At 37.4% G+C, this 26101-nt stretch overlaps 8 protein-coding genes across 8 annotated transcripts; 4 read left to right on the top strand and 4 right to left on the bottom strand.

Annotated features, from left to right (window-relative positions):
* Positions 1–1276: 1276 nt before the first annotated feature.
* L201_003537 (uncharacterized protein) lies at positions 1277–2350 on the top strand (the record flags this gene model as incomplete). Its single annotated transcript, XM_066219290.1, has 6 exons — positions 1277–1320; positions 1410–1424; positions 1555–1709; positions 1782–1851; positions 2017–2107; positions 2159–2350. 6 exons carry the CDS (start codon positions 1277–1279, stop codon positions 2348–2350), a joined length of 567 nt encoding a protein of 188 aa, XP_066075387.1.
* Positions 2351–2524: 174 nt separating this feature from the next.
* L201_003536 (uncharacterized protein) lies at positions 2525–8154 on the bottom strand (the record flags this gene model as incomplete). The annotated part of the gene is made up of 6 exons (XM_066219289.1): positions 2525–4199; positions 4253–4473; positions 4533–5905; positions 5960–6178; positions 6231–6325; positions 6389–8154. 6 exons carry the CDS (start codon positions 8152–8154, stop codon positions 2525–2527), a joined length of 5349 nt encoding a protein of 1782 aa, XP_066075386.1.
* A 1497-nt stretch (positions 8155–9651) lies between these two features.
* L201_003535 (uncharacterized protein) lies at positions 9652–12483 on the bottom strand (the record flags this gene model as incomplete). The annotated part of the gene is made up of 1 exon (XM_066219288.1): positions 9652–12483. The coding sequence occupies one exon, from the start codon at positions 12481–12483 to the stop codon at positions 9652–9654; it is 2832 nt and encodes a 943-aa protein (XP_066075385.1).
* Positions 12484–13526: 1043 nt separating this feature from the next.
* L201_003534 (uncharacterized protein) lies at positions 13527–15586 on the top strand (the record flags this gene model as incomplete). The annotated part of the gene is made up of 6 exons (XM_066219287.1): positions 13527–14001; positions 14078–14163; positions 14220–14924; positions 14994–15219; positions 15286–15351; positions 15420–15586. 6 exons carry the CDS (start codon positions 13527–13529, stop codon positions 15584–15586), a joined length of 1725 nt encoding a protein of 574 aa, XP_066075384.1.
* Positions 15587–15867: 281 nt separating this feature from the next.
* L201_003533 (asparagine-tRNA ligase) lies at positions 15868–17755 on the bottom strand (the record flags this gene model as incomplete). The annotated part of the gene is made up of 4 exons (XM_066219286.1): positions 15868–16935; positions 17011–17148; positions 17243–17360; positions 17469–17755. 4 exons carry the CDS (start codon positions 17753–17755, stop codon positions 15868–15870), a joined length of 1611 nt encoding a protein of 536 aa, XP_066075383.1.
* Positions 17756–19514: 1759 nt separating this feature from the next.
* Positions 19515–21108, top strand: L201_003532 (uncharacterized protein; the record flags this gene model as incomplete). Its single annotated transcript, XM_066219285.1, has 5 exons — positions 19515–19662; positions 19765–20000; positions 20072–20187; positions 20245–20315; positions 20381–21108. The coding sequence occupies 5 exons, from the start codon at positions 19515–19517 to the stop codon at positions 21106–21108; spliced, it is 1299 nt and encodes a 432-aa protein (XP_066075382.1).
* Positions 21109–21917: 809 nt separating this feature from the next.
* On the bottom strand, positions 21918–23113 carry L201_003531 (uncharacterized protein; the record flags this gene model as incomplete). Its single annotated transcript, XM_066219284.1, has 5 exons — positions 21918–22058; positions 22247–22410; positions 22580–22791; positions 22903–22996; positions 23062–23113. 5 exons carry the CDS (start codon positions 23111–23113, stop codon positions 21918–21920), a joined length of 663 nt encoding a protein of 220 aa, XP_066075381.1.
* A 492-nt stretch (positions 23114–23605) lies between these two features.
* L201_003530 (uncharacterized protein) lies at positions 23606–25212 on the top strand (the record flags this gene model as incomplete). Its single annotated transcript, XM_066219283.1, has 4 exons — positions 23606–24304; positions 24384–24573; positions 24637–24895; positions 24966–25212. The coding sequence occupies 4 exons, from the start codon at positions 23606–23608 to the stop codon at positions 25210–25212; spliced, it is 1395 nt and encodes a 464-aa protein (XP_066075380.1).
* Positions 25213–26101: the final 889 nt, after the last annotated feature.

Here is a 26101-nt window from a genome sequence, read left to right as displayed (position 1 = left end):
TTAATATCGAAGACAATTTCAGTGGAGTCAAGCTTATGAGCATGACATCAGATCACGGTGATATCCGTCAAATTCCTTTATTAAAGCGTACCATTTGTTTGGATCAATCTCGCTTGAGGCTATCTTCCACTTAACCGAAATGCATTCGGCTTTTGTCTATCTTCACTTTCTTCGTTCAAACACAATGGTAAATAAGCTTTGGGCTTTTTTATCGAAAGGACTATCAAGCAGTCCATGTTCCTGACAGTCCGATCTATAGATTAATTCAAGAGCTAGAATCAACATAACTACCTTTCGGCTTGTTCACGATCAGGTCCATTGGCAATAGCGATATAACCCGTTCACCTAGCCGGGAAACACCTCGTGATCCGATCAGTCAACTTCACTTTCGATCTGATGCTGAGTCGGAGATGAGTCTGATCAATGCTGGATGGATCATTTGCCAAGCCGTCATCAAGACAGCTCGCTTCTAAAGCTCGGCTGAAAGGATTTTTTGGGGGTTGCCTGATCTCCGAAAGGACTATTCTACTGGAATGGACTACCCTCTTTTCTCAAGTATTTCAACGTTAGTAGTACGATTGTTGTTAGTACCTGCACTAGGTAAGTGCAAACCTTCTTCAGGAATCGGATTTGGAATGTTAATACCAACTTCTTGCAGCTTCCTTGTTAACGGCTATCGTTCCGATCATGGTTTCGGGGAAAACGGAATGTTGGCAGAGAATACATATATGAATTCGAGTTGAAAACTACTACGAATATACTGTTCCATGAGGAGGTAATATCGTGTGAAACTAATTCAAGCTATGCGGGTCATTCAATTAATTCAGGGGCTTTGGCTTGTACATAATCAAATGCTACAGATTGCGTGAGTGAGCTGTTCACTTTATCGATATTTCAAATTTCTAAGTTTACGAGAATGCTTACAATAGTATCAGTTCCTAGTCGTATGTTTCCGCATTGATGAGTCAACTTACGAGAAGAAGGATCAATTCGCGAATTTCTTGTTTTCAAATCCATCGCAATTTGACCGATCATCTGTTTCAGGCTAACAAGATTGAGTCTCCCCAAAACTTTAACTGTACATTTGCTCGGTTAAGTTGCTAAGTGCTGCGGAGATAACCATGAGCTTGCCATATACGGTGGCCATGTAGTCATGCGAGTGATATTCTCCTTGTCCGACGATGAGTTGTCATTAAGTTGAAAAGGGTGAAAAAATGGTATAAATAGCTCACATTAAGGCGTTTCTCTCTTGCTATTCAAAAATACTGAAAGAAAGATGCCTACAATACAAGAAGGATTTGACCGAAGCTCTATACTAGCGTAAGTTAATATACTTTCTTTCCAACCACCTTCTCGAATATAATGGCATGAGAAACTGTACTGATCTATTTCTGATTAATTGATTTTAGCGTTACCGCCGCGCAGTGAGTGAAGCATTTTTCTTCGTACGATTGTCATCTACTTGCATTCTTCCCGCTTACTATCCTATAACGGTTACTATAATCCGTCTTCTTGATTCAAGCAAGCTGATTGACATTTCACTTCACTATATAGAGCAGAGTACGGACCAGAAACTCCTGTCGTTTCTTCTCAACCAATGTCACGATCGGAAACTGGAAATACTCCAACAATGCCAGTTAATCAAGCTAATAAATCAACTTCAAAATCACGTATACCTGATAAAGATATTTGTCAAATTGTTCTTATCTGTAAGTCAGCTTTCAATCTTTACCTAAAGAATTCTTGCTTCATCTTATGTGTAGAAGCTGACTCCCCTCCAGTTATCGCCAATTTGATATTAGGTGCAGCTGTAATTATCATCTACGTTCTTGAGAACATAAACACATTAGAGTGAGTTGAATTTTTTTGCTATTTCATGTATGGGATCTTCTAACAGACTTATGTTTACATACAGCGCTGGAAAAGTAAAATGGTGTCACTTTTCAATGACCGTAGCTAATGCTGTAATGGTTTTATCACTCCTACCAAAAAAGAACTTCATCCTTATGCTAATAGCTGGGAGCGTCTCGCGTACGTGGTATCATGGATATCAATATTAGTTTCTTGTACAACTGCCGCGATCTATATGATTCTGGATTCAAACAAGGTAAGCAACCTCACCTCATATGAATCTGACAATTGCTAATATCCATCGTAGGATTCAGGTGAAATTTTGGAAAATATCCAACACATTAACCATCTGCTTTCCAACTTTTCATCTGATTTCAGTCATACCGTAATGAGACACAAACGCGAAATGGACATTAATATGTATCTTGAGCGAATACAAGCCCACGATAATGCAGCAAGACAATTATTCGAAGAATTAGCTAATTTTGTAGCTTCGTAAATACAATCATATTTAAGAGAAAGAAAGAGAAAGATTAAAGCTGGGTTACATGACCATATATTGCTACTAATGAATTATAAGATTAAACAATGCATATTTATTGATTATCAGATCAGTCGTTTTTGGCACGTTCACATAAATACATACTCCAGACAAATGTCCTTCTACTTCATCCTATATTGCAAAACCATAACCACCTGGTCTATTACCTCTAGGGCTTGAAGAAGAGGGACTTTTCGTTGACACGTTATTATTATTATTTCTTGATCTGCTATCATTATATCCTAAACTTTTAGAGTTGTTTTCGTTGGAAGAGGAAGAAGGAGCGAATAAATCAGGTTCTTCCTGGAACGTATCAAATGAATTTATAGGTGCACTTGATCTACGTTTCAAAGTGGGTGAAAGAGTGTGATGTTGATGTTGATGTTGATGCTGTTGATGATGATATTGTGGACTAATAGGTGAGTTTTCACCTGATAAACTTGCACGTTTTATACTTATTGAATCTCTAGATAACCTTCTAACTTCTTTTTTGATTTCATTTTCTGCGTTAGTCATTGTTCGAGGTGATCCTAATTGTTGTTGATATCCATTATAATCAAAAGCGTCATTCTGTGAGTTTGACCCAAAAGCATTTCTAGTAGTGTTCGAATTTTGTCGACCTGGATCAGAAGATTGTCGTAATAACATCGAAGAAGGTCTACTAGTATTATTTACACCGTTATTGTCGTTATCGTTATTGGGTAAATTACTCAAAGGTGGGTTAGGTGAATTTTCTACACTAATCAAATTACCTGATGTTTGTTGTTGTTGTGGAGGATAAAGATTTGGTGAAGGTGGATAAGAAAACATACTTCTCGGTGTATGTTGACCTGAGCCTGAACCGTATTGTTGATCATCACTCATTGAGATTGACATAACAGGTGATCTGGAGTAATCTTTCTGAGGACTAAACGTTGAGGTAGGTTCATAATTATCATATTCACTATTACTGTTATTTCCTGTTAATTTTGATGAAAACTGATCGATTAAACTAGTTTGTCTTGTTGGTCTATTATTATTACTATTACCATGTTCCAAATCAATTTTCGATGGTGAAGAAATATTGATTTCTTGATTTTTGGTTTTATTTCTTCTACGTTTTATACCTAATTCATTCTTCAATTGACCAGTTATCCAAGATTCTCTGATAATTTCTGAATCTTTAGGTAAATAAGATTGTTTAAATGCTGAAACAAACCATCTTGGTCCTATAGCAATTGCCCATGTTATCAAAATAGTCGCCCAAAAAGTAAATGTTGAATATACTATTTCCATTTCTCCATAGTATGAATTTACTGCTAAGTATGAGTATATTGGAATCCAGATGAATACTAATAAAGTTGAAAGTACAATTATAACCCATGTTATGATTGTCCAATACCTAGAGTTGATTCCGACATATGAATTTGCAGCTAATACACCCGTGGCGGCAATAGCAGTTCCAAAATCGTTCAGTGCATTGGTATCTCTTCCTGTTACTGACCAAGTTTCCCCTCCTCCTAAACTAGCATAAGGGATAAAGAATATCACAGCAGATTGATATAAACCATCCAGCATATACAGCCAGAACCTAGTTCGACTATATTCTAATCCAGCTATTCCTCTTTTATAGAGTTGAGGGAAAGCCAAAGCCGCTTTAGCATTGAGATCTTGATCGAAAGTACCCAAAACTGCCACTGGTAGAGAAGTGTAGAAAAGGTTGTACATTAACAGGAAGGTATATTCGAACAGGTAAGTGGCATCGAAATCACTGAAGATGAAAAACCAGAACATGGAAATGGTGAAGATCGCATTTTTGTAGAAGAAGCTGAGGAAATTCGTCAGCGCATTGATTTTTTGTAGTACCCTGTCTAAACTCACTTCGAGTGCATATTAGCTACTCTGACGTATGACCATCTTCCATGAACCAATAGCAATCTTGTTAGATATCTGAATTGACCGAAAGCGTAATCGGCTGACATGGCAGCTTGAGAACCTTCTAAACCGAATAAACCCACACCAACATTGGCTTCTTGGATCATGGCGACGTCATTTGCACCATCTCCAATGGAGAGTGTCATGGCATTACACCCTTCTTTGACCTAGAGAAGATTTTGGATCAGCGGTGGACTACATGTGAATTTGGAAGAGGCTGACTTACAAGTCTAACTGTCAGAGCTTTTTGAGAAGGTGATACTCTACAACAGATGACAGCAGAACATTGAGTACCTAAACTTAAGAATAAACCTTTTAAACTTGGTTGTAAAGCGTATCTTAAACTTTCACCATCTATAACTACAGCAAAAGTAGCTGAAACATCCATACCTGGATTAACGATTTTCTTTGAACCTGGTGTAGTTGGTGGTGGTGGTCCAATAACTGAAGCAATTTTATTTAAACCAGCTTCAATTTGAGCTCTTGCACCTTCTTCGGAATCCGCTGAAATAATCATAACTTCCATATCGTTTGTTAACAGATTACAGGAATATCCAATCTCGATTGCAGTTTGTAATTTATCTCCAGTTAAGATCCATAATTTGATACCTGCTTTATGTAATGTTGCAATTGCATCAGGTACACCTTCTTGTAATTTATCTTCTAATGCCGTTGCACCTAATATAGTTAAGGAATGTTCAATTAATTCACTTGCTTTTTCAATTTCTCCTTCACGATCAACTGTTGCAGCTGCTGCTGCATCATATTTCTTTTCCCAATCCTTGTATTCACTTTCTGATAACTCCCTATAGGCTATACACAATGTTCTCAGACCACCGTTAGCAAATGTTTCTAAATCTTTTAAAGTTGTTTGTTTCAGATTTTCATCGTGATTTGGATCTAATCGATTATAGATGACACTGTCGGCTCCTTTACAATACAAGATGATTCTACCTTCAGGACTTCTGGCAATTACACTCATTCTTTTCCTACTACTGTTGAATTCAAGTAATCGTAGTGGTGTCCATCGTTCAGGCGTACCAAGAACTTCAATATCGAGTGAATTATTGTTTTTGTTGATGAAAGGGAATCCAGCATCTCGAGCAGCTGCTACCAGAGCAGCTTCATCCGGTGATTCAGCTTTATAGTCGATTTCATAAGGTTTTGAGGAATCTGGCGCATCGGAAAGAACTGAATGACAGATAGCTAAAGCCCGAAAGAAATCAATAATATGATGCTGAAGGGGGTCGGAAGGATTTGCCATATGGTCAACCAAATTTGGCGCAATGAGGGTAAGTTGATCTTCACGTAGATATCTATTTCGAATAGTGTGTTTCATCATTTTAAGCATCTTTGCTTTGAGTTCCTTTAATTCCAATTCTTGATCTTCCATTGCAGGTCCAGTATCTTGACCATCTCTTTTCGCAGCTCCCATCATAGCTTCAGTCATGCCCTCACCAAATATAACACCTTGTATGGAGCATTTCTTGAATTCCATAATATTCTGGGTTAATGTACCTGTTTTGTCCGAGAAAACGTATTCGATTTGGCCAAGATCATCGGAAATATTCCATGTTTTGGGCACACATGGGGTATCGTCTAGAGAAAGGTTCTTTTAGCTGAGTAACATGAACACAAAGAAGATATACTTACATGGTTCGTAGTACATATCGACATCTTGGAAGATGAAGTATGCTTGTATCGTCTTAACCACTTCTACTGTGATATAAAGAGAAATTGGTACAATGTTTTGAAATACGATAAGACAGGAAAAGAAAATAATGAAGGAGTCAAGGTATATATTGTCAGCAGCATGAGAATCAGGCTCGTAGCTTTCCGAACTGGTGTTTGTCAATGAACGTTTGTATCCGTCTAGGCATATCATTATCAGCCGAATCCAGGCGATAACTTAAGATGAACTTACGAAGCAAAGCTGTCGCCAAACAAAGGGCAATCAAGACGACGAAATTCATTAATACGTTAAAGTTTGTTTCCTTCTCAATTTTACTTCGTTTCGATCTGCAGTAAATAGTTAGCACTAGATCATCACTCTCATAGAAATCCTGCGAGAAATGGACTTACGGAGTATCACCACCATTGAGCATGATTTTAGTATCAGCACCTGTGAAAACTACCATTCCTATAACCCATTTTGTATTTCTAATCGAACAACCTCTTAGAAGTAATTCATTTATAGTTATACCTTCGGCTTGTTGTTCGGCTTTTCCATTTCGGTCTGCAGGTGTATAACGAAGTACTCCATTATACGTGTATAAATTGGCATGAGGCGGTTCAGAATCAATTATAAATTGTGATTGTTGTAAATCTTCTTCTGATGATATTGTCGATGTAGCTCTTAAACCTTTACGTATTTTCAAATTTGTTTCACCATCTAAATTTTTCGTTTCGACGTAACACAAATTATCAGGATCAGAGGTTGATAGTACAATGATATCTGCTGGAACTTGTTCATTATCTCTCAATAATACTAAATCTCCAACTTCCAGTTTTTTCCATAAAGTTCTTTCCCAAATTGCGCTACCAGAGCTTGGTCTACTCCAATCTACAACTCCATTATTCCGACGAGATGCCAGACTAGGATTACTGGAAGTTTTCCTTAACATCAAAGATCGCCTAAATCCTTCTTCATTAGGCATATCAGGTGTTGTAGATTCCGTTACATTTAAAGATGGTACAACTGTTGACGGCATGGTCGATAATGGGTAAGATTCTTTATCTACGATCAAAACATCTGCATCATCTTGCTGTTGCTGTTGATTCCATGACTTTTGATTATCTTCCATCATAATTTGATTTCCCGCACTACCTTCACGTTCTCTCAACTTTCTAACACCTTTTGAAGTTTTACCTGGAGCTAAACCGATATTGAACAACTTTTCAAACCAATTTCTTGGATCTTTAGGTTGATTGTAATTTCTCCAGCCATCAGTAGAAGATAATTTTGTTGTAGCAGAATTATTTACTTGATCATCTAATTTCGATCTTCTCCAATCTTCTATACCATCTTTTATTGCCGTCATACCCAAAATAGCTAATAAAGGTAACATACCAATTTGTGCGTTAGGTGCACCAAATACACTGAATAGTTGAATTATAACTAAGAATAAAAAATAAATATTTGCTACTCTTCTAAATTGTTCAAATAGATTTTTTGGTATGAAAGTTATTAATGTATATTTCGATGTTCTAACTTTATTTCTAACATATTTTGTTATTGGATCACCTTTTTTATCTAATAGAAATGAACCTAATTTTAAGTTAACATATATCGTTCTACGTTGTTTTGGTTGTTCTTTCTTTTTACCTTTAAGACTATCACTTAAACTAGGTTCGACTATGGTAGGTATGGTCTCCGTGTCATTTGATGTTACACCAGGACCGGGTTTTTTAGGTGAACCGCCAAATTCTGAATCTGTATTTGTACCTATTGAAGTCATTGTACCTCTTCTACTTTCTACTGTTGAAGGTTCTTCTTCTTCAATTACAGATATTTTTTTCTTCTTATTACTCGTAGAGAAACCTGATGTTTTCCTTCTCATACTCTTAAATAGATTTCTCCTTTTAGCTCTTTTTTCAGCTTGTTCTTCTTGATGTATGGATTCTGCTAATACTGAATGTGCTGTTTTGACTGTTCTAAGTCGCAATTCAGGATCAATTGATCCTGGGTCAAATACTTCTTCTTCATCTGTATCGTCATTGTTGAAATATGAATGTTGAGGTGGATTCGGGTTTAATCGAGATGATGAAGATGAAGGATTCATAGAATAAGGAGTTGATGATGTAGAAGCATAAGGATTGGATTCATATGGGGATTGCTGAATAGACATGGTGGATTATATGTAGTGCAGTTTTGTTTGTGAAAGATTATGGAACTCAACAGACTAGAAAATCATCATTTGGTCAATCAATCGTTTCACGGTCATATACTAACTTGTTCAAACTTACACTATATCTCTTTCCGCTACCTGGTTCGTCTCCAAAATTTACTACCAATTTTATGTTCACTGTGTTATTGCAAGTGCTTTCTTTATATGGTTGAGATTTTGAAAGTTCAAGTCGACGTAAATGACAAGAACTAATAGCCTAAGGTTACTTTGCACATCGGCAGCCGAATTGACGATTTTGACTTGATTTGATGGTGACAGTCACACGGACCACCGTGAATTTCACAGCTGAACCAAAACTTATCAACCTAAATATGTACGCTTTTGTAGTTCCTATATGATGCCCATACGTCTATAAAGTTCAAACTACTATGTTTTGGGTCGTCAAGCTCTCAAAGGTTGATTGAATATTTGGTTCACTCCGTGTCGAGGTGAAAGGTTGGTGCGCCGAATATTAAATTTTGGTTTATTTCAATGGAGTGTTACCTCTAGACACGGTATCCGATTAATTGAATATGCGTCTACAGACAAAATGAAAAGAAGTTTGTTGATATCAAAGGAGTGTGATTAATCATGAAGTTGTCCAAGTGATGAAAGCAGTGAAAGTGTCAGTCTTGAGTATATGACTGAAAGGTAGTGGCAGTGTTGAACCTATACTACTAAAACGGACAGGGTGTATCGGTCTTGGCGATATCTTTGAAGATCTTTGTCAAACGTGTATTTTGCAAACAGCTGTTCATCAAAACATCGGTGTAGAAAATCAAAATGAAGAAGATCATACACGTCTATCGTAGTTTATCGTCTAGTTTACAAGTAGTAAGCCGAGACCTGTGGTAAGCAAAATATTTATTGATAATGAATCAATTACTTTGTAATCCGGCGGCCTTCATCCTTCAATACTCTCTCAACAAAATTCACGCCAAACCCGGGTAAAAAACGTGAACATTTCCTTATAATCCTTATAATCAACGGTCAGGTACCATAACAGTCGCGTCGTGTCGTGCATGTCTCAACATACTTTACAAAATGTTACTTTGCTTTTACTTTACTTTAGTCAGCTTAATATACATATCCTATCTTTTATTACCCTTATCTTCGACGACGTCTGCTTTTATACCTTACGAGTGGATGTCCTTTCGGAGCCGATATCCTTAAATTCCAAGTGATCGGATTACTGTGGTCTTTTTACGCACGAATTTTGTTGTGGGCATAGCAACAACATGAACGCGACTGTAGACCGCCGGTCATCAGGAGAAACGTTACAAAATACCCTGCAGGAATGGTCTTTTGCTGCACTTACATGTCACTTTCTTATGGACCATTCTGCATCCGATCCGAATATTGTTCAATGCATCTGAATATACATGATAAATTTTAATGGGTACAACAGTTCGATGATTTGGCAGATATTATATGATTGTTGACAATACTAATGATACATTATAAGAGACCTAGATTCGATGACATGCAAGAATCTATTCCTTCTTTTCTACCTTCTATAGCTTTTCGCTCTTGAATCGCTTTGGTTTCACTATCCCAAAATGATGTTTGTACTCGTTCACTTCTACTGAAGTGTTTATCCTCCGTTGTTGGTTGGTTGACAATGTCTTCTATTTTCTCTTCTATTGTTTGTGGTGGGGGCGAAGGAGGTTTGAGAGTCTCTAAAAAGTTCAAAAAACCTTTTTTACCCTCCCAGCCGGCTTTCAACATGACCTCCTGTACATCAACTTGTTTCCCGCTTTTAATATCTACTAAGAGTCTTGCCCCGATGACACCTTTATCCCATGATCTCTGATTTCGAGTAGTCGATACTTTTCTCCAATCACTCTCAACCTCATAAGCTTGTTTGAATCGATTATTCATTGCTAAATTAACCATCAATCTACCAACTGAATTTGATTTAATCAAGAATGAATTATCTGGATGTAAATGAGACTGTTTGGTACAAGCTTTAAATACGGATAATGCTGAATCTAAATAACCTGAATCGATCAATGATCTAATCATAGTTGATATTGTTCTTCCATTTGGTTTAATTCCCTTATCGATCATTTCTCTGTACAAGTAAATCGCATATGCCAAACCTTCTGAATGACTGAGTTGACCTTGATGCTGGCTTTGGCTTTCTTCGACGTCGTCAGATATCGAATTCCTCTTGGAAGAGTTGATTAGATAGGATAGAACAGTATTATAGTTTTTGATTGCTGTATGCTTATCATCAGTGAGTTGATTCCTTAACAGGTGAAATATCTTGAGCCGATCTCCTTTTCTTGTAGATTTTGATAATTGACCAATGACGAGTTCGATAACTGATGATTGTAATGGTTTACCTTCTGAAATTCTTGCAGCTAAATTTAAAGCTAAATCTGTATCCTTGATCCCACCTTTACTTAAACCTTGCGTCAGGGCTAGAATCAATGGTGATTTTGAGCCATAAGACGACCAAAGATAATCCTTGATATGTCTTTCTAATAAGATTGCTCTTGATGGACTTGATTTTGATCCAATAGCTCTGATCAACATTAAAGCATCTGTTCTTCTAATCGGAATACCATCAGCCATTAAATCAGTATATAATCTAGAAGCGAAATGTAATTGTGGATCAGATGTTGAAAGTGAATATCTGAACAATTTTTGCCATAACGCCGAGTTCTTTCTAGACCATATAAAAGGTGGCGAAGCTGATCTAGCATATTGATAGATCTTTCTTGATAGTATATAAGCTTCGGGAGAAGGTAGAGATGAGAGAATCAGTCGAAGAAGGGACATGATAGATTGTGATGGAAGTTGTACGGTAATTTGGGATTCGTGAATTAGGCGAGCGTATTGGATGATCAATTTGTCGATTTCGGAGGCGGTGGTAGCGGTCTTTTTGGCGTTGTATAATGCGATAGTGATAGCAGAGATTAAGGCTTCACAACTATTGTCCTTATTCTGAATGGCAAGTTCCAACAAGCGTATAGCAGCTTTGAGCTTGACGATGGTATCCGTTTGAGCAGAAATAGAAATTGATATTCCTCTTGAAATCATTTCTCCTATAGTGATTTTGTTTTCCTCGACCAGGAGTAAAGCTTTCTGTACTCTACTTCTGGCTCTTCTAGTAGCCGTGCCTAATGCTTGATACAATATACGAGACGTATTGGATACCGCTTCTACATTTAGCGAATTCATCATTAGAGGTATCTTCTCATTTAATTTCTCTAAACCGTCTTCTCCCTGATCACTCCAGATATTACCTAGTTTTCGAATGGTTTTAAGCAAGTGAACCTGTTTGATATCAACTCCCTGAGCGATGCACCAAATGAGATTTCGCAGAGACTGTTCTAAGCCTTCTTTCGTTGAACCACTAGATGAGATCAGGATTTGTCCCATATAGAACCCTAATTCACTTGCTGCTCCTTTCCTTACCATATCCAAGGCGGTCTCTTCTATTCCAATCATTTGGTTCATATTGTTCGTTTTCTTAAAAATCTGCAAACGAACATGTTGAAGTCCTAACCACCCTCTTTTGACCTCATGAGGAATCTGGGCTACACCTAGCTTTTCCTCTAAAGTCGACCATAGTATCCTAATCAATCTATAATCTTCTTCTTTCTTTCCCCCATCTTCCGGCAAGGCTCGATATCTTCTAAAACCTAATCTCAAAACCTTGATGAGAGTTTCGGAATCTATTTCACCCAAAGACATTCTACATTTTTTAGCTAACCTCAATAACGCTTTCACTCTATGCCAAGCTCTCCGTTGTTCTGCATGATCTGCTTGATGCGATATTAGTGATTTGAAAGTCTCGTCCGGTATATATTGTCCAAGTGATGAATGTAAAGCCGTATAGACTGACCAAGATTCGTCTGGTGTCGAATACAAAGATAATGATAATATCTCTAGATGTCGTTTAAATGGATATGAGTTTGGTGAATAAGGTAACGAAGGTGGTAAAGGTAGATGGGGAGTTTTGACATGATGTTTTCTTGAAGAATTTTCCTCTTCGATATTGTGCCCGTCATCATATGAGCTCTGATTGGTGACGGTGTGTAGTCGATTTTGCGATTGAGTATTGGGAGTGAAGAATGATCTTTGAGATATTGTGGATGATGGGTTTATCGATGAAAACCATTTCGAACATCCAGGTAAATTGGGATCATATATCGTGAGATTGGCCTGATTATGATTGTTCCATTTTGGTACGGTCGATATAGACGATGGTGATCGTATTCGTGATCTGGGTCTTAAAGCCGTACTTAGACAAGTAACGACTTTGACCTTATTTGACATTGTTCAACACCAAATCTGATTGAAGATACAAGGTCAACTTCGCAAACAATCAAGGCAGTTTTACCTATATTTATACACTCACGTCATACGAACCGGTACGAATCCATTACGACCCTTCAGATATGTTTGTTCAATGCAAGCAGAGTATGATAGATTGTTGTATAATTATCGAAATTGATTTTGAACTTTTTCTGAACCTCTCAAAAGACCACCGAAGAAATCAGTAGCCGATGATAGGCTTCTCTATGTTTTAGCGGTATGTTAGGCGTGAGAGTGGCGACTCAAGTTGACGTGTATGCCTTTTGATCTTACCTCCACTTTACCTGTCCATTACATTTCTCCTCCAACTACTCGTACTTAGGACATCTTTCCTCTACTTCTTCCTCTTCTTCTCTTTTCTTCTTCTCTTTGTCTTCTTCTAAAGATTACGGTCTGATATTGCTTAATCATCAAACTTCTGAAAAGGTGAGTTGAAGCTCTGGTTTCTCTTAGCTTCATTCCCAGAAGAATGATTTTCTCCTTCTTCGCTTCTCGTTACGCCTTTGCTTTTTTCTCATCGATCCTTCCTTTCCTTCACCTGATGAGTATGAAATTCGTACCAATCAATTCAAATCCTACCTATTGAACATGATAGGGAGCTACTATCATGGTAGCTTTGCATCCTTATGCGTCAGGGAACATGATTCGGTATTCAGATCATCTAATCAAAAGTGAAGCCTATACTGCCCGTTCAAAATTATTGATTCTTCTTCCTTTTTTTCCGCCTTCAATCTCTCAAGCTGACAGAAATGTACTGACTATCTAGAATCTTTCGCTCTGTGATGTTGACAGTCTACAACAAGCAAATTGGCCTTCTCCGCTCACATTCGAATATCGTCGGTCCCCAAGGTACTGCTTCCTCATCTCGAACTTACATCATCAACCGGAACATTTTGCCTACTAATATTTCTCCACCAATTCCTCTTCCTACTCACTACTATAACAATAACACACCTCAAGCTAGAATATCACCTATTAACGATATTGACTTCGGTTCTATCAATATGATTGGAACTAATAAGTCGAAAGACACTAATCAAGGTGCTTTGGTACCTTCCTCCAAACAAGGAAGCACACAAGGTATTCCTGCTCAAGGTCAATCTCAAGCCCTCTCTAGACCACCATCTAGACCTACAGATCCTCGGGTAACCTCAAAACAAGTACATCAACAACATTTTAATTCGGGAACAGCTCAACATCGATCTGCTACCCCTCAAGAACAACCAAAAAATACTGAAAAGGGTAATACTCATTCTTCTCAAGCCAAAGTTGCTAACTCATCTCACAATCAAGGTATGACCGGCGATCAAAGAGCTGAATCATCCAATTCTCAAGCTATAGAAAAGCAAGATTTCGCCGCTCAACAAGCTGGTCCTTCCGCTCAATTCCAAGCCTCAAAGCCTCAACTTAGCAAGTCAACCACTATGATTCCAAACAGTGGTTTTGCTTTCCCTCTTAATCAAGACAAAGAAAACCATAGTAAGTGATAGCTTCCTGAAATCCATGACACGGTATGTATTTCGCTGATCGACATTTCTCCTGTTTAAACCTCCAGAGACACTCGACGGAAACCGTATGAAGCAAAGCCCAGATCTTGCTAACAAGGATACAATGCCTTCACCAAAAATACAAGATGTCAAGGTAAGGAACGGAGCATTGTGAAGACCGATCATACTGACCAAGTCTCGAAACCTTAGTCATCGATTAAACAAGAACTTGCCATTGATGCTAAACAACGTAATGAGGCTAATATCGGTAAACAAGCTCTTTACGGTCCCGCTCCTGGTATCACTCGAGGCGATTTCCAAGACCAAACAACCGAATTATATGATGTTATGGCACCTGATGTCGACAATTTCGAAGATCCTTATGAGCTCGAGAAGTCTCATGCTCAAGAGCCGCAAGTTAAGCCTAAAGGCATGCAATCGTCTAGCCACCTGATTGCCCAAACCAACTTGATCCCGAATATGCCCCAAAATCAATCTTTTGGTTATGGACCGCAAGATGACTACCCTCCTAATCATCAAGGTAACGGTATTAAAGCTCACAATCAAGATGCAAGGTATCATTCTTCCACTGATCGGGGACAACCTGGTTTTTCGGTATCTAACCTTAGAAACACTTCACACCACTTCGGCAACACCATTCGAGAAACAGCAAGAGGTGCACAACCAAGTTCGAGATCGGCTAATCGCCAAAACTATTCCGCTACTGCTCTCTACAACGGATCTTATCTCCCAGACAGCCAATACGATGCTTTTGGTGACGAGCAGGATGAGTATATGGATTATACTGATAGGCGAGAACGAGTTGGTGGCTATCCGGTCACACCTCACAAACGTGGTTCTCATCGAAGAGAGCCAGATATGGAAAACTCATTCAACTTTACTCCATCCGCCAATGTAAGTTATTACCATCCCTTTCTCTGAACACCGTATCTATACTGATATATAGCACCAATTACAATATAGGGCTCGAGAAGAATTGAGGAAGTTATGGATGAATATCAACCGGAATTTGAAGATGAACCCGAACCCGAACCCGTACCAGAACCAGAACCAAGATTCAAGATTCCTTTTGCATTATTAGACCATCAGTCTATCATCTCTGTTTCTATCGATAGAGAAAAGATCTTCGAAGATGTTGTCAAATTGACTGAAGTTTCTGGGTTTTCGCCAACTTGGGAAAGCGTAAAGAGTGAGAACTCTTTTGGCGATGAAGGCCTATTCTGTATAGACAGCTGATATTGACGATGGTATATAGACCATCACCATCAACTCAGTAACAATCTCAATCTCACTGCCGCTCATTTCCAAAATATCGAAAAAGGTAAGTTATTTGTCTTGTTGAATGGCTTACAAACTGATCACAGACTCTTACGACCTGTGATTTAATAGGTCTTAACAAGCTTATTGCCATCAAAAATACTGAATTGAAAAGGAAAAGATACCTTACCGAAAGATACGCTGATGCTGGATCTGATCTTTCCAATCAATGCACAACCATGCAACTTTCAACCAGAACTACCATGAAAAGAAGAAAAACTGATGGTTGGGTTGAATAGTTGACCAAATTACGATTAGGACAAGATTTAACAAGAATTATTAGTGTAATATCATATTTGACTCATCCATAAAACTCCTCCAAGAAACGTTATATGTATTCCGATCATTTCATTTTATATTCATTACCATAAGGACAATCATATATGTTGTGCTGAAATCATCCTTTGTATAGCTGTGATATATACCGAATCCCCTTATTATCATGCATTTCACATATCTATAAACCTTGATTGCTTTATACTGCAATCATCTATCATTCTCATATGGTCTATTATTGTTTTTAATATTTGCAATGACCTTTCCATCTAGGATAAGCAATAACATCTTTAATATTCTGAATTTTAGTTAAATAACTAATCCATCTTTCGAATCCCATACCCCAACCACCATGTTTAATTGAACCATATTTTCTTAAATCCAAATACCAATCATATTGTTTTGGTTTCATACCATTTTCCTTTAATGATCTTACTAAGTTGGAATGATCATGTTCACGTAAAGATCCTCCTGCCATTTCACCAATTTGTGGAAACAATAAATCAAAACATTCTACTGTTTCTTTACAATTTTGTACTGGCCCAGATGTGGATGTGGATGTGGGTAACATGTAAAAAGGTTTGATATTTTTAGGATATCTAGTTATAAATAATGGACCATTAAAATAGCTAGCTAACCATTTTTCATTTTCTGTTGATATACTTTCACCCCATTTTGGTATTTCCTGATTGGTCGTGGAAGGTAATTCTTTTGATAAAATATCTAATGCTTCTGTATATGTTATCCGTGTAAATGGTTTAGATATTATCTGATTTAAATGATCTAGTGGATCTACATTATTCACAGGTGTTGCCGGTATATCAACTTCAGAATCTTGCTTGTCTTGTTCTTGTTGTTCTAAAGATTTCGATATAACTTTTATATCATCTCTTAATCTAACCGATCTATTTGAAGTTGAATTTAATAATTTGGTAAGAGTTTGTTTAATACCATCTTCAACGACATTTAATAATTCATCTAAAGTATCTATGAAACCTAATTCACCTTCTAACATATAAAATTCAGATAAATGTCTTGAAGTTAAACTTGGTTCAGCTCTAAAACAAGGTGATAAAGTATAAACTCTATTTAATGAATGTGTAGGTGATTCTAAATGTAATTGTGATGACACTGTTAAATTCACATTATGTGGGAAAAATCTATCTTCCTTCGTTGCTGCTATAGAAGAAGAAGAAGAAGATGACGATGGTTGAGACGATTTAGGTTGATCTAATAAAGTGAATACTTCTCCTGCCCCTTCACAATCTGATCCAGTTAAAATCGGTGTATGTATATGTGTAAAATCATTTTCCTACATTTTCGATGTATATCAGTTTTCTATCGTTGCAAAAGGGAAGCTGAGTCTTCTTTGACACAAACTACTCACTTCAAACCAATCATGCCAATCTCTCATCACAGCATCTCTAACCCTCATCACAGCAGCAGTTTGTGAAGTCCTAAATCTTAGATGTGCATTTTCTCTTAATACTGAAGGTGGTAATGACTTTTTCTGTATTGGATATGCCTAAATAACAAATGATACAAAATGTCAGCCGTAATTTGAGTATCAACTTGATTTGCTAATTTGTCGTAATAAGTTTGCAATTGTCTATACTCACTTCAGCATCACATTCACCTAGAACTTCAATATCTCTAACTGATAATTCAACATCTTGACCTTGACCTCTTGATTTCTTCAATTCTCCTATAAGCTTCACGCTCGTTCCATTCGTCAGACTGTTAGGTGGGTGTTGATTAGCTTTTCAGTCAGTCCCGTTACTGAATTATAGTGCTTTATTCTGCATGTTTTCAGAATCCGCTGACTCTTACTTGAAAGAAACTCACCCATCAGCTTTACCTTTACCTTTCAATACAGCTTGCAGACTTCTGCCTGAACTTCCATCATTGACTTCTACGAAAGAAACATTTTTATGTGTTCTGATAGATTTGATCCACCCGTTTACTGTAATCTCTTGGTTTCCATTACCAGCAGTGTGATTACTATCGGTTGAAGTTGAAGTTGAAGAGGATGATGAGGATGAGACTGCGTTGATTTGAGCTGGAGTAGTAGTTGATAATATCGTTCTTAAGGTCGGTGGCAAGACTGATAAACGTATAGCACTTCGTCTCATTCTGTACTAGATTATGATGATGTTTAGTTATAATTAGAAACGTTTGTTTCATACAAATATTCATATAGTCATTAACAATCAGTTCGCCTGCTCTTCTAAATTTCGGATCATTACATTTTTACCTCCACTCTCTTCCGAGTCGCGACTGACCATGGTTGATTGATATCTGGGGATATGTAGAATGCAATTTCACCTTCTTTCTTATTGGCTTTACAAGGCGTCATAGATGACAGGGTAGAAGCGTCTTCTCCCAATCATATGAAGGGGTTTTTTTCAAGCTGCAATGCATTCTAAGCAGCATCCCAGATTTGTAGCTTATCTCTAGATTAGCGGTTCGTCTTGACTTCTGACTTACGTAACCGTGTTACAGTCCTTCTTTAAACCCAAGACAAGCACGGTAGCAAGCGGCCGGAAGGTATTCTATAAGCTGGTCAGGTACCGTTCAAAGACAAGCAGATAACGTTAGTCTGAAACCTTTTTGACCTGCCGGATAGAACATTACAAACATTCACTTTTTCGACATGTGAAAGAGACAAACAAGCACAAGCGCACTTTTGAGCACAACTGTGCGGGCACAAGTTGAAAGTGAATTCATGATGCTTGGCAATTGACAAACAGCAAAGCGAGAAAGTATTTCTGATCGATAAAGAACCCATCGCATGTCTTGATTATAGGATTTAAATAAAACCTTTGTTTGTCATTTGTTTCTCCCATATGATTTCTGATTTTGATTCGGAAAATAAATCAGTCACCGGCAAAGACATATCAATTCCTCTTAGTATCAATCACTTTTATTGTAACTCATCCCGGTCATCGCTTTCATCATCATCATCAACAGGATTGTCTTCGTTATTTCAATAATTCCTATCTAACATGTGAGCAAACTAGGGGGAGAACGGAATTTTCCTAAACTTTTTCATATTATTTTCTCGTCATTTTCCATCACACCGCCTTTTCAACCCTTTTTACCTGTCATTATCCTTTTACTTTTTGGCCTTCTATAACCTCATACTTGATTTTCCGCTTAAACAAATACAATCAAGGACACTCCGGTAGTGTCTATAGAACAGATACCGTATCATTTCAACTTGGAACAAATTAGAGATACCTTTGATGATATTTTTCATATGCTGACCTATTTGACTTTTTAGTTTTTGTTTAGGTCATAGTTGTTTTCGCTCAAAGGACCTGTTTCAAGGCACCGCTTTTTGCTCATCTGTTCAGCTCATTCGCCTGATCCAATTTCGGGGATTTATACGTATATTATTCTCTTGCGGCATACTTGGCGGGGTACACATCATCCTCCCGATAACAGACCCTGAACTAGTTAAAAGTCAAGTAAACAAACAAAACCGTAATCAATTTCATCCCATCAAAACATAAAAAATACAAAACACAGCACGGACCCAATATAAAATCTATCAAAAGGCCGTAAAAGCTGTAAGCTATCTCTCTTGAATCCTCTTTCTTTTCATTTCTCGTATATATATAATATACATACATACATACATAATCACACTCTTTTATTCTTTTTCTTACCATTCTCATCCTCTTATCCTCCTTAATCAGTTTCGGTAAACATCGTTTTCTGGGTTAATAATTCGATTTCTCATATTTTATGATCTATAATTTTGTCGATCTCCTTTAAAACAGTAGATCAAACATTATACTGCGCCCGGGGAATTTTACCTGTATCCTTACCAACACAATCATATACACTTATAATTAGAAGCTACATCAAGCGAAACCGACAATAACAATGTTCACAACTAATTTACTCTCAACTTTCTCCTTACTGGCCATAGCTGTATCAGCTACACCATTAGATGAATCATGGTTACAGCCTAGAGATTCATCTGTTCATGAGTTATTCAGTAAAAGGTATACACCAAGTCCTTCTGATGCAAGTAAGTTTTACCGGATGACATCAACACATGTCAGCCAAAACTCCAATCTATTTCTGTTTTATGCTGATCATTTTACTTGTACCTTTTCACCATCACTAACAGATTTTACCCAAAATTACCCTGCTGCCGGAAGTACACCACCATCAAATGGTTTACCTCAAGCATGGTTAGACAAATTGAAGTCAATCACTTTACCAGATGTTTCGGTCGCTACACCAAACAACGGTTACCCAACTTACGCAAATGGTGAAACTCCGTCAGACGAAAAAATCTGTTCTTTTACCTACGAATGTACGACTAAAGAAGATCTCTATAATCCAGGTCAAGGTATTTTCGCAGTATGTATTTGATTGCCTTTCTAGATATTTAGTGCTGTATACTGATCCACTATGTCTCCTCCTCAAACCAGTTATCATTTGATGATGGACCAACAAATGCTTCTCCAGCTTTATACGATTTCTTGGCCAAAAACAACGCTTCAACAGCTGCTACTCATTTCATGATCGGTGGTAACATCCTTTACGAGTAAGCTGGGGAATCCTCGTAGTTCTAACAACATTTCTCATGCTGACCTTGTTCTAGTCCAACTGGTATGCAAGCCGCTGTTAACGCTGGTGGCCACATTGCTGTACACACCTGGTCCCATCAATACAGTAAGTCCACGACTTTGAGTTGCGTGATTGCTACATCTTGCTAATGCTGTCTTTGTCCCCATTAGCAACGACTCTTTCCAATGAAGGAGTACTTGGTGAACTTGGTTGGACAATGCAAATTATTAGTGATCTGAATGGTGGGAGAATTCCAAAATACTGGAGACCACCTTACGGGGATGTTGACAACAGAGTTAGAGCTATCGCCAAAGGAGTTTTCGGCCTAGAAACCGTAGTATGGAACACCGATTCCGCTGATTGGGCCATCGGAAGTAACCCACAATACACCCATGATTCAGTTGTGTCTCAGCTCAACACATGGTTAACCGGTGACAAATCAAAAGGTCTTTTATTACTTGAACATGAAACCAGAGACGAAACCGTTTCAGTATTTGAGACTATTTTCCCAAATATCGCTGCTAACGGATGGACACTCAAAAACGTTGCAGACGCTTTCAACATGGACTGGTATGTCAACTCAGGTAGATCCAACTCAGCCGCTATAACAACCATGTCAGTTGCTGCCAACACACTTGCTGTAGCAAATGTTTCAACGTCTGCTCAACAATCATCAACCTCTTCTTCAGTTGCTTCTGTATCAGCATCAACTACTGCACAATCAGCTTCTACCACATCTGGTAGTAGTGCTTCAAAATCACAAGCATCTTCAAGTTCAGCCGCTACAGCTGCTGCCGCTGCTGCGTCTCAATCCGGTAAATCTTCATCAGCCTCCAATGTAGTCATTCCAGGCTACATAATAGCTGGTTTAGGTCTTTTCACTGCTTTCTTCGTCTAAAATTCCTCACATTCAATAACCCTATAACCATTCATAAATCCTTCTTTCAATTGCATACATTATGGACAATAAAATTTCGCATTTACATTAACCCTCATCTGTTTTAACGAGATTATCGTAACGATGTTTATAAAAACCCCTTTCAAAAAGCATTCAAGTATAGTATATAGCAATATCAGTTCGTAAAACGTAACAATTTCAATAGAGAATAACAAATATGGACAATTTCTTTTATATATGTAGTAGCATCTTCGCATTCAATCAATACATGCATTCTATGTCGCTTAGCTACTATAGCAGCCTTAAGCAGACATCATTGCGGGTTGTTCTTGCTGTTGGATGAGGTTGAAAGGCCTTGAATTAAGAGCTCATTCGAATGATTCTACAAGTTTGCAAGCTAGAATCTTTCGTGTAAATGCTCCATCGCCTCGAAAAGGATAAGTACCGAAAGAATATGAAATAAGATAATCAGTGTACTGGACTGTCGACCATTGAACTCATTATTTCTTGTCTGTGTGTTTGTTTGTTTGTTTGTTTGTTTGTTTGTTTGTTTGTTTGTTTGTTTGTTTGTTTGTGTAATCCTTCTTTCCTGATTTAATCGACAATAATAGCCATCATGAAGACACAGAGTCTGAGGAGAATTATAAAGAAACCCTCCAACGTTACAATACATGATTGCGCTTCTTTGAAAAATCAAGAACATCTGGTAACTCGCTCGTTCAGCAGTCGTTCGGAAAGCTAGATTGATGCTAAATTATACATAATTATACATGTAGCTAAAAGTGTATTCCTAGCGAATTCTATTTAAATTACTTGAATAAAAATTGACAACTATAAACTTTTTCATCTTGATCCCAATGTTCCCAAGTTGACTCAGAATCCTCATCTTCATCAACCATTTCTTTTGATGGTATTGCAAATGCTATAGTTTCATATGGTTCTGCTGCGAGCTATTTCATCAATCATCAGGACGATACAGGACAATTGTCAGCTATCTCCACTATTCTTCTTGTATACACAGAAAGCAAATTGAATTGATAAGAAATGAAGAAAGACATTATGATGGAAAAACAAGAATATGAATATAAATATGAGATTTGATTGTGAATGCAAAAAGTAAAAGTGATAATTTACTTACCACGAGATATTGGAAAGCTCTATTTGGTATTTCTCTTCTCTGTTCAAACGCAGACATGAATCTACGTCTTGGTCTTTCACCTTCTTTGATTTCAGGTAAAGAGACAGTAAATAACAAACCCATTCTTTGACTAACAGGTTCACGTATTTTAATGATTTTGTAACCTAAGAAAAGGGGTTATTGTTAGCATCAAGTCTTGATAAGACTTTTTATGTTTAAGAACAATTATAATAGATTGTGGGGAAAATTTGATATCAGTAAGGATAATCGATCCTCTCTTTGCTGAATCCTGGAATATAAGAATGAAGAGCAGGTTTAAAGAAATCAACTTACCTGGTCTACCAATCTTAACGAAAACTTTTTTCTTCACTTGTGCAGCAGCATTAGGTGCAGCAGTAATCATCAAAGAAGCATCTTTATTATCTTTTGCAGCTCTTCTAGCTAAATTCGTTTGATGTTTTTTACCTTGTGTATGTGCTAAATAAGATCCTTCATTTACATGTAATGTTAAACATAATCTACATTCTAATGTACCTAAATGTGTTCTATAAAGTATGTGACATCAGCAATGACAGAGAATTATTGCACCGAAGAATCGCCATCCCGATAGTGATAATGATAATGACAATGACAGTAAAGGCTTGAATCCTACTCACCTTAATATATATGGATCTTTAGCTAAATCAATCGTCTCCAAAGCTAATTTCCTCAACCTTTCTCTTCTATCTACTGCTGCTTCAGATGCACCGGCTGTATACATTGACAGTGTAAAGTAAGTTAAATGTGCTAGTTGTATGGGGCGATTGTGAGCTTACCAACACCACCACCACCTTTATTTGCACCCGCTCGATTCTGTATAAAGAACATAAGTAAGAGATTCCATAAGAATAAGAAGGGAAAGAAGGCTTACTTGGTAATCTATAGAACAAATAAGGTCAGCTTCGCTACTTTTCCCTCACGTGACAGTCGGTAGTAGCTCACCCATTCTAACCTGTTTGTATCCTATCTACGACTATGTGGATTCAGTAATGGTTCAGAAGAATAATGAGAAAAGAAATTAAAAGGTTGTATGTAAACTTTGTTGTCTTTGATGGCAAAAGAGCTGAAAGATGAAGGACGGAATCAAATTTCTCATATAGCTTTATTTGGTGCCCCATATCTGAAATTCAACTTTTTTTGTATAAAATTATATAGGTTTGCAGCTTTTCAACCTATAAATCGTATGAAACCCTCCTCGATCATCTCTTCTGATTGAGATTAATCATACAAGCTATCTTCACTTCACAGCGAGCTCTAACATCTCTATCGGAAAGTTCAATCAGGATTAATCAATTTACTCATCCAGATATTTGGATAAAGATGTCTTTATTTCCATCATCATTTGAAGGTTCCTCAAAAGCCGGTCCATCAACCTCATTAACTTCGGCATTTTCATCCAAATCTGGAAAGAGTAATGCTAATAACAATGGAAACAACAAACGGAAGAGAGCTTCTCTTGGCGGAGGAGGACAACCTCAAGGTGCACATCATGATGCGAATTTACTTAAATCTACACAGGCTAATTTAGAAAAATTGATGAACAAGTTGGAAAAGGGAGATTTCAAAGAAAAAGTTGGTACTGAAAATATGGGTGAAGGATTGAGCAGTAAAAAGAAGAAGAAAATTGATAATCATCCTAATCCTAATAATCGTAAACAAAGCATCGGCAACAATAATAATCAAAAAGCTAGTAATAAGGTGGAAACACCAAAAGGAAAGGGAAAAGAATCAGCAGCAGCAGCAGCATCAACACCTAATTCAAACAAGAAGAGTAAAACCTTAGATAAATCACAGGCTCAACCAAAACTGAAAAAGAATAATTCTGCAACTGTAGAGCTACCTATACCTTCACCTTCCAATAAACTCAAAGTTGGTGGAGAAGGCTTAACAGATATGCAAAGTAAAATGCAATCGAAATTAGAAGGTGCAAGATTCAGATGGATCAATGAGCAATTATATACTACTCCTTCAACAGAAGCTGTCGAAATGATGAAGAGGGATCCTAAGATATTCGCGGACGTAAGTGTAAAATCAAACTAAAGGGTTAATTTGCAAATGGAAGTTGGTGAAGCTTATTCTACTTTCAAAAATCTCATAGTACCACATGACACATAGAGTTTTAACTTCAGGATGGCCATCACCACCATTAGATTATATAATCAAATCATTATCTACATTACCTGATAAAACTGTTATAGTAGATCTAGGTTGTGGTGACGCGGGTTTAGCTAAAGCTTTAGTGCCAACAGGTAAAATAGTCTTGTCATTTGATTTAGTTGGTGATTCTGGTGTACCAGGAAGTATTTTAACCGATATACAACAAGAAGAAGATAGTAATAAAATATCAGAAGGTTGGGTTGTTCAAGCTGATTTTTTGGAAAAAGTACCTTTACCAGGTAGACCAGGTGGTATCAACGATAAGTCAAATCAAACCACTTCAACGACCGAAGCTACTCACAAAAAGAATAAGAAGAAAAACAAATCTAACAGTAATGGATCTTCAAATTCAACAACTTCAGAAATTGTTGATGTTGTAGTTTGTTGTTTAAGTTTAATGGGTAAAAATTGGGTTGGAGGTATATACGAAGCTTGTAGGATCTTGAAACAAGGGTGAGTTTCAGTAATAACGATTTCATATATATTCTCCTTACAACTAATTTCCGAACTCATACCATTGTAGAGGCACATTCCACGTAGCGGAAGTATCATCAAGATTCGAATCAACCGAAGAATCATTTATAGAAAAAATTGAATCTTTCGGATTCAAATTACAAGAAAAACAATCACCCTCAACACATTTTACTCTGTTTGAATTTACTAAGGAAAGTCAAGTTCCACTGAGTCCTGTAAAAGGTGAAAAAGGTTGGAAAGAAAGAGTTAAAGAAGGTGAAGATATCTTAAAAGCATGTGTCTACAAGAAACGTTAAATGATAAAAAGGCGGATCTTTTGCTCTATATAGATAATTTGCTTTGCAAAAAAAGGTGTATAAAAACTCTGATTAGTATTGGTCAATTCAAGACTGTAACCATCCTTGCTCTAAGTTCTAGCCTACCATACATTAGTCTAAAAGCCATCACCGAGCGATTTTCATTCTTGAACGATGTCCATCGTAGCTACCTCGTGCTGTGCATACAGTATGATAACTACTAAGGTATGTTGAATGATCAAATACAAGGGCCGCAACGATCCTTGGAATGACCCACACCCCTGTATATCCGGATTTCATTGGACTAGTGAAGTGGGAAGCTTATAGCCTATTTTCTCGGGTTATTCGGAGTATCTTGTAGGCGGATGTCTGACGTATTTTGTAATTATCATCGTCTAGTTGGCTATGGTCGTTTGACCAATGATTACTAATTACAATACCTGAAGGAATGTAAGTAAAAAAGTCAAGCGAGAAATATCCTACGCATCCTGTATTTCGTCATCACCAACTTGAGTGAGCCAAAAATTTAGAGCTTAGATATCCGGCGAATAAAGGTCAGATGAGCGCTAACGAGGTATCTTAATGAGATGACCCCAGAAACCTTCCCCTTTAGCCTTAGATCAAGGTAACCTCAGTGCTTTTAACAATTACAACAACCAGAAAATCTGCTACTACAGGTCGGTTTCGGTGTTTTTGATTTTTACCCTGAAAAAATCGGATTCGGAATAAGGGAAATTGTATAAGTTAATTCTCTTCTTCTGTTTTTGCTCTCCTGCTACCTGCGCTCTCAGTCCTAGACAAGCCTTAGTCGTCATTTTCAAAGGGTTTCGGATAGTTTCCAGGATACAGGACACGACTTGGCACATATTTATTTCGTACCGGTAGACGA

This window comes from Kwoniella dendrophila, chromosome 4, assembly GCF_036810415.1.
Source record: "Kwoniella dendrophila CBS 6074 chromosome 4, complete sequence".
Classification (NCBI taxonomy): Eukaryota; Fungi; Basidiomycota; class Tremellomycetes; order Tremellales; family Cryptococcaceae; genus Kwoniella; species Kwoniella dendrophila.
This window is presented reverse-complemented; position numbering and strand designations above follow the sequence as displayed.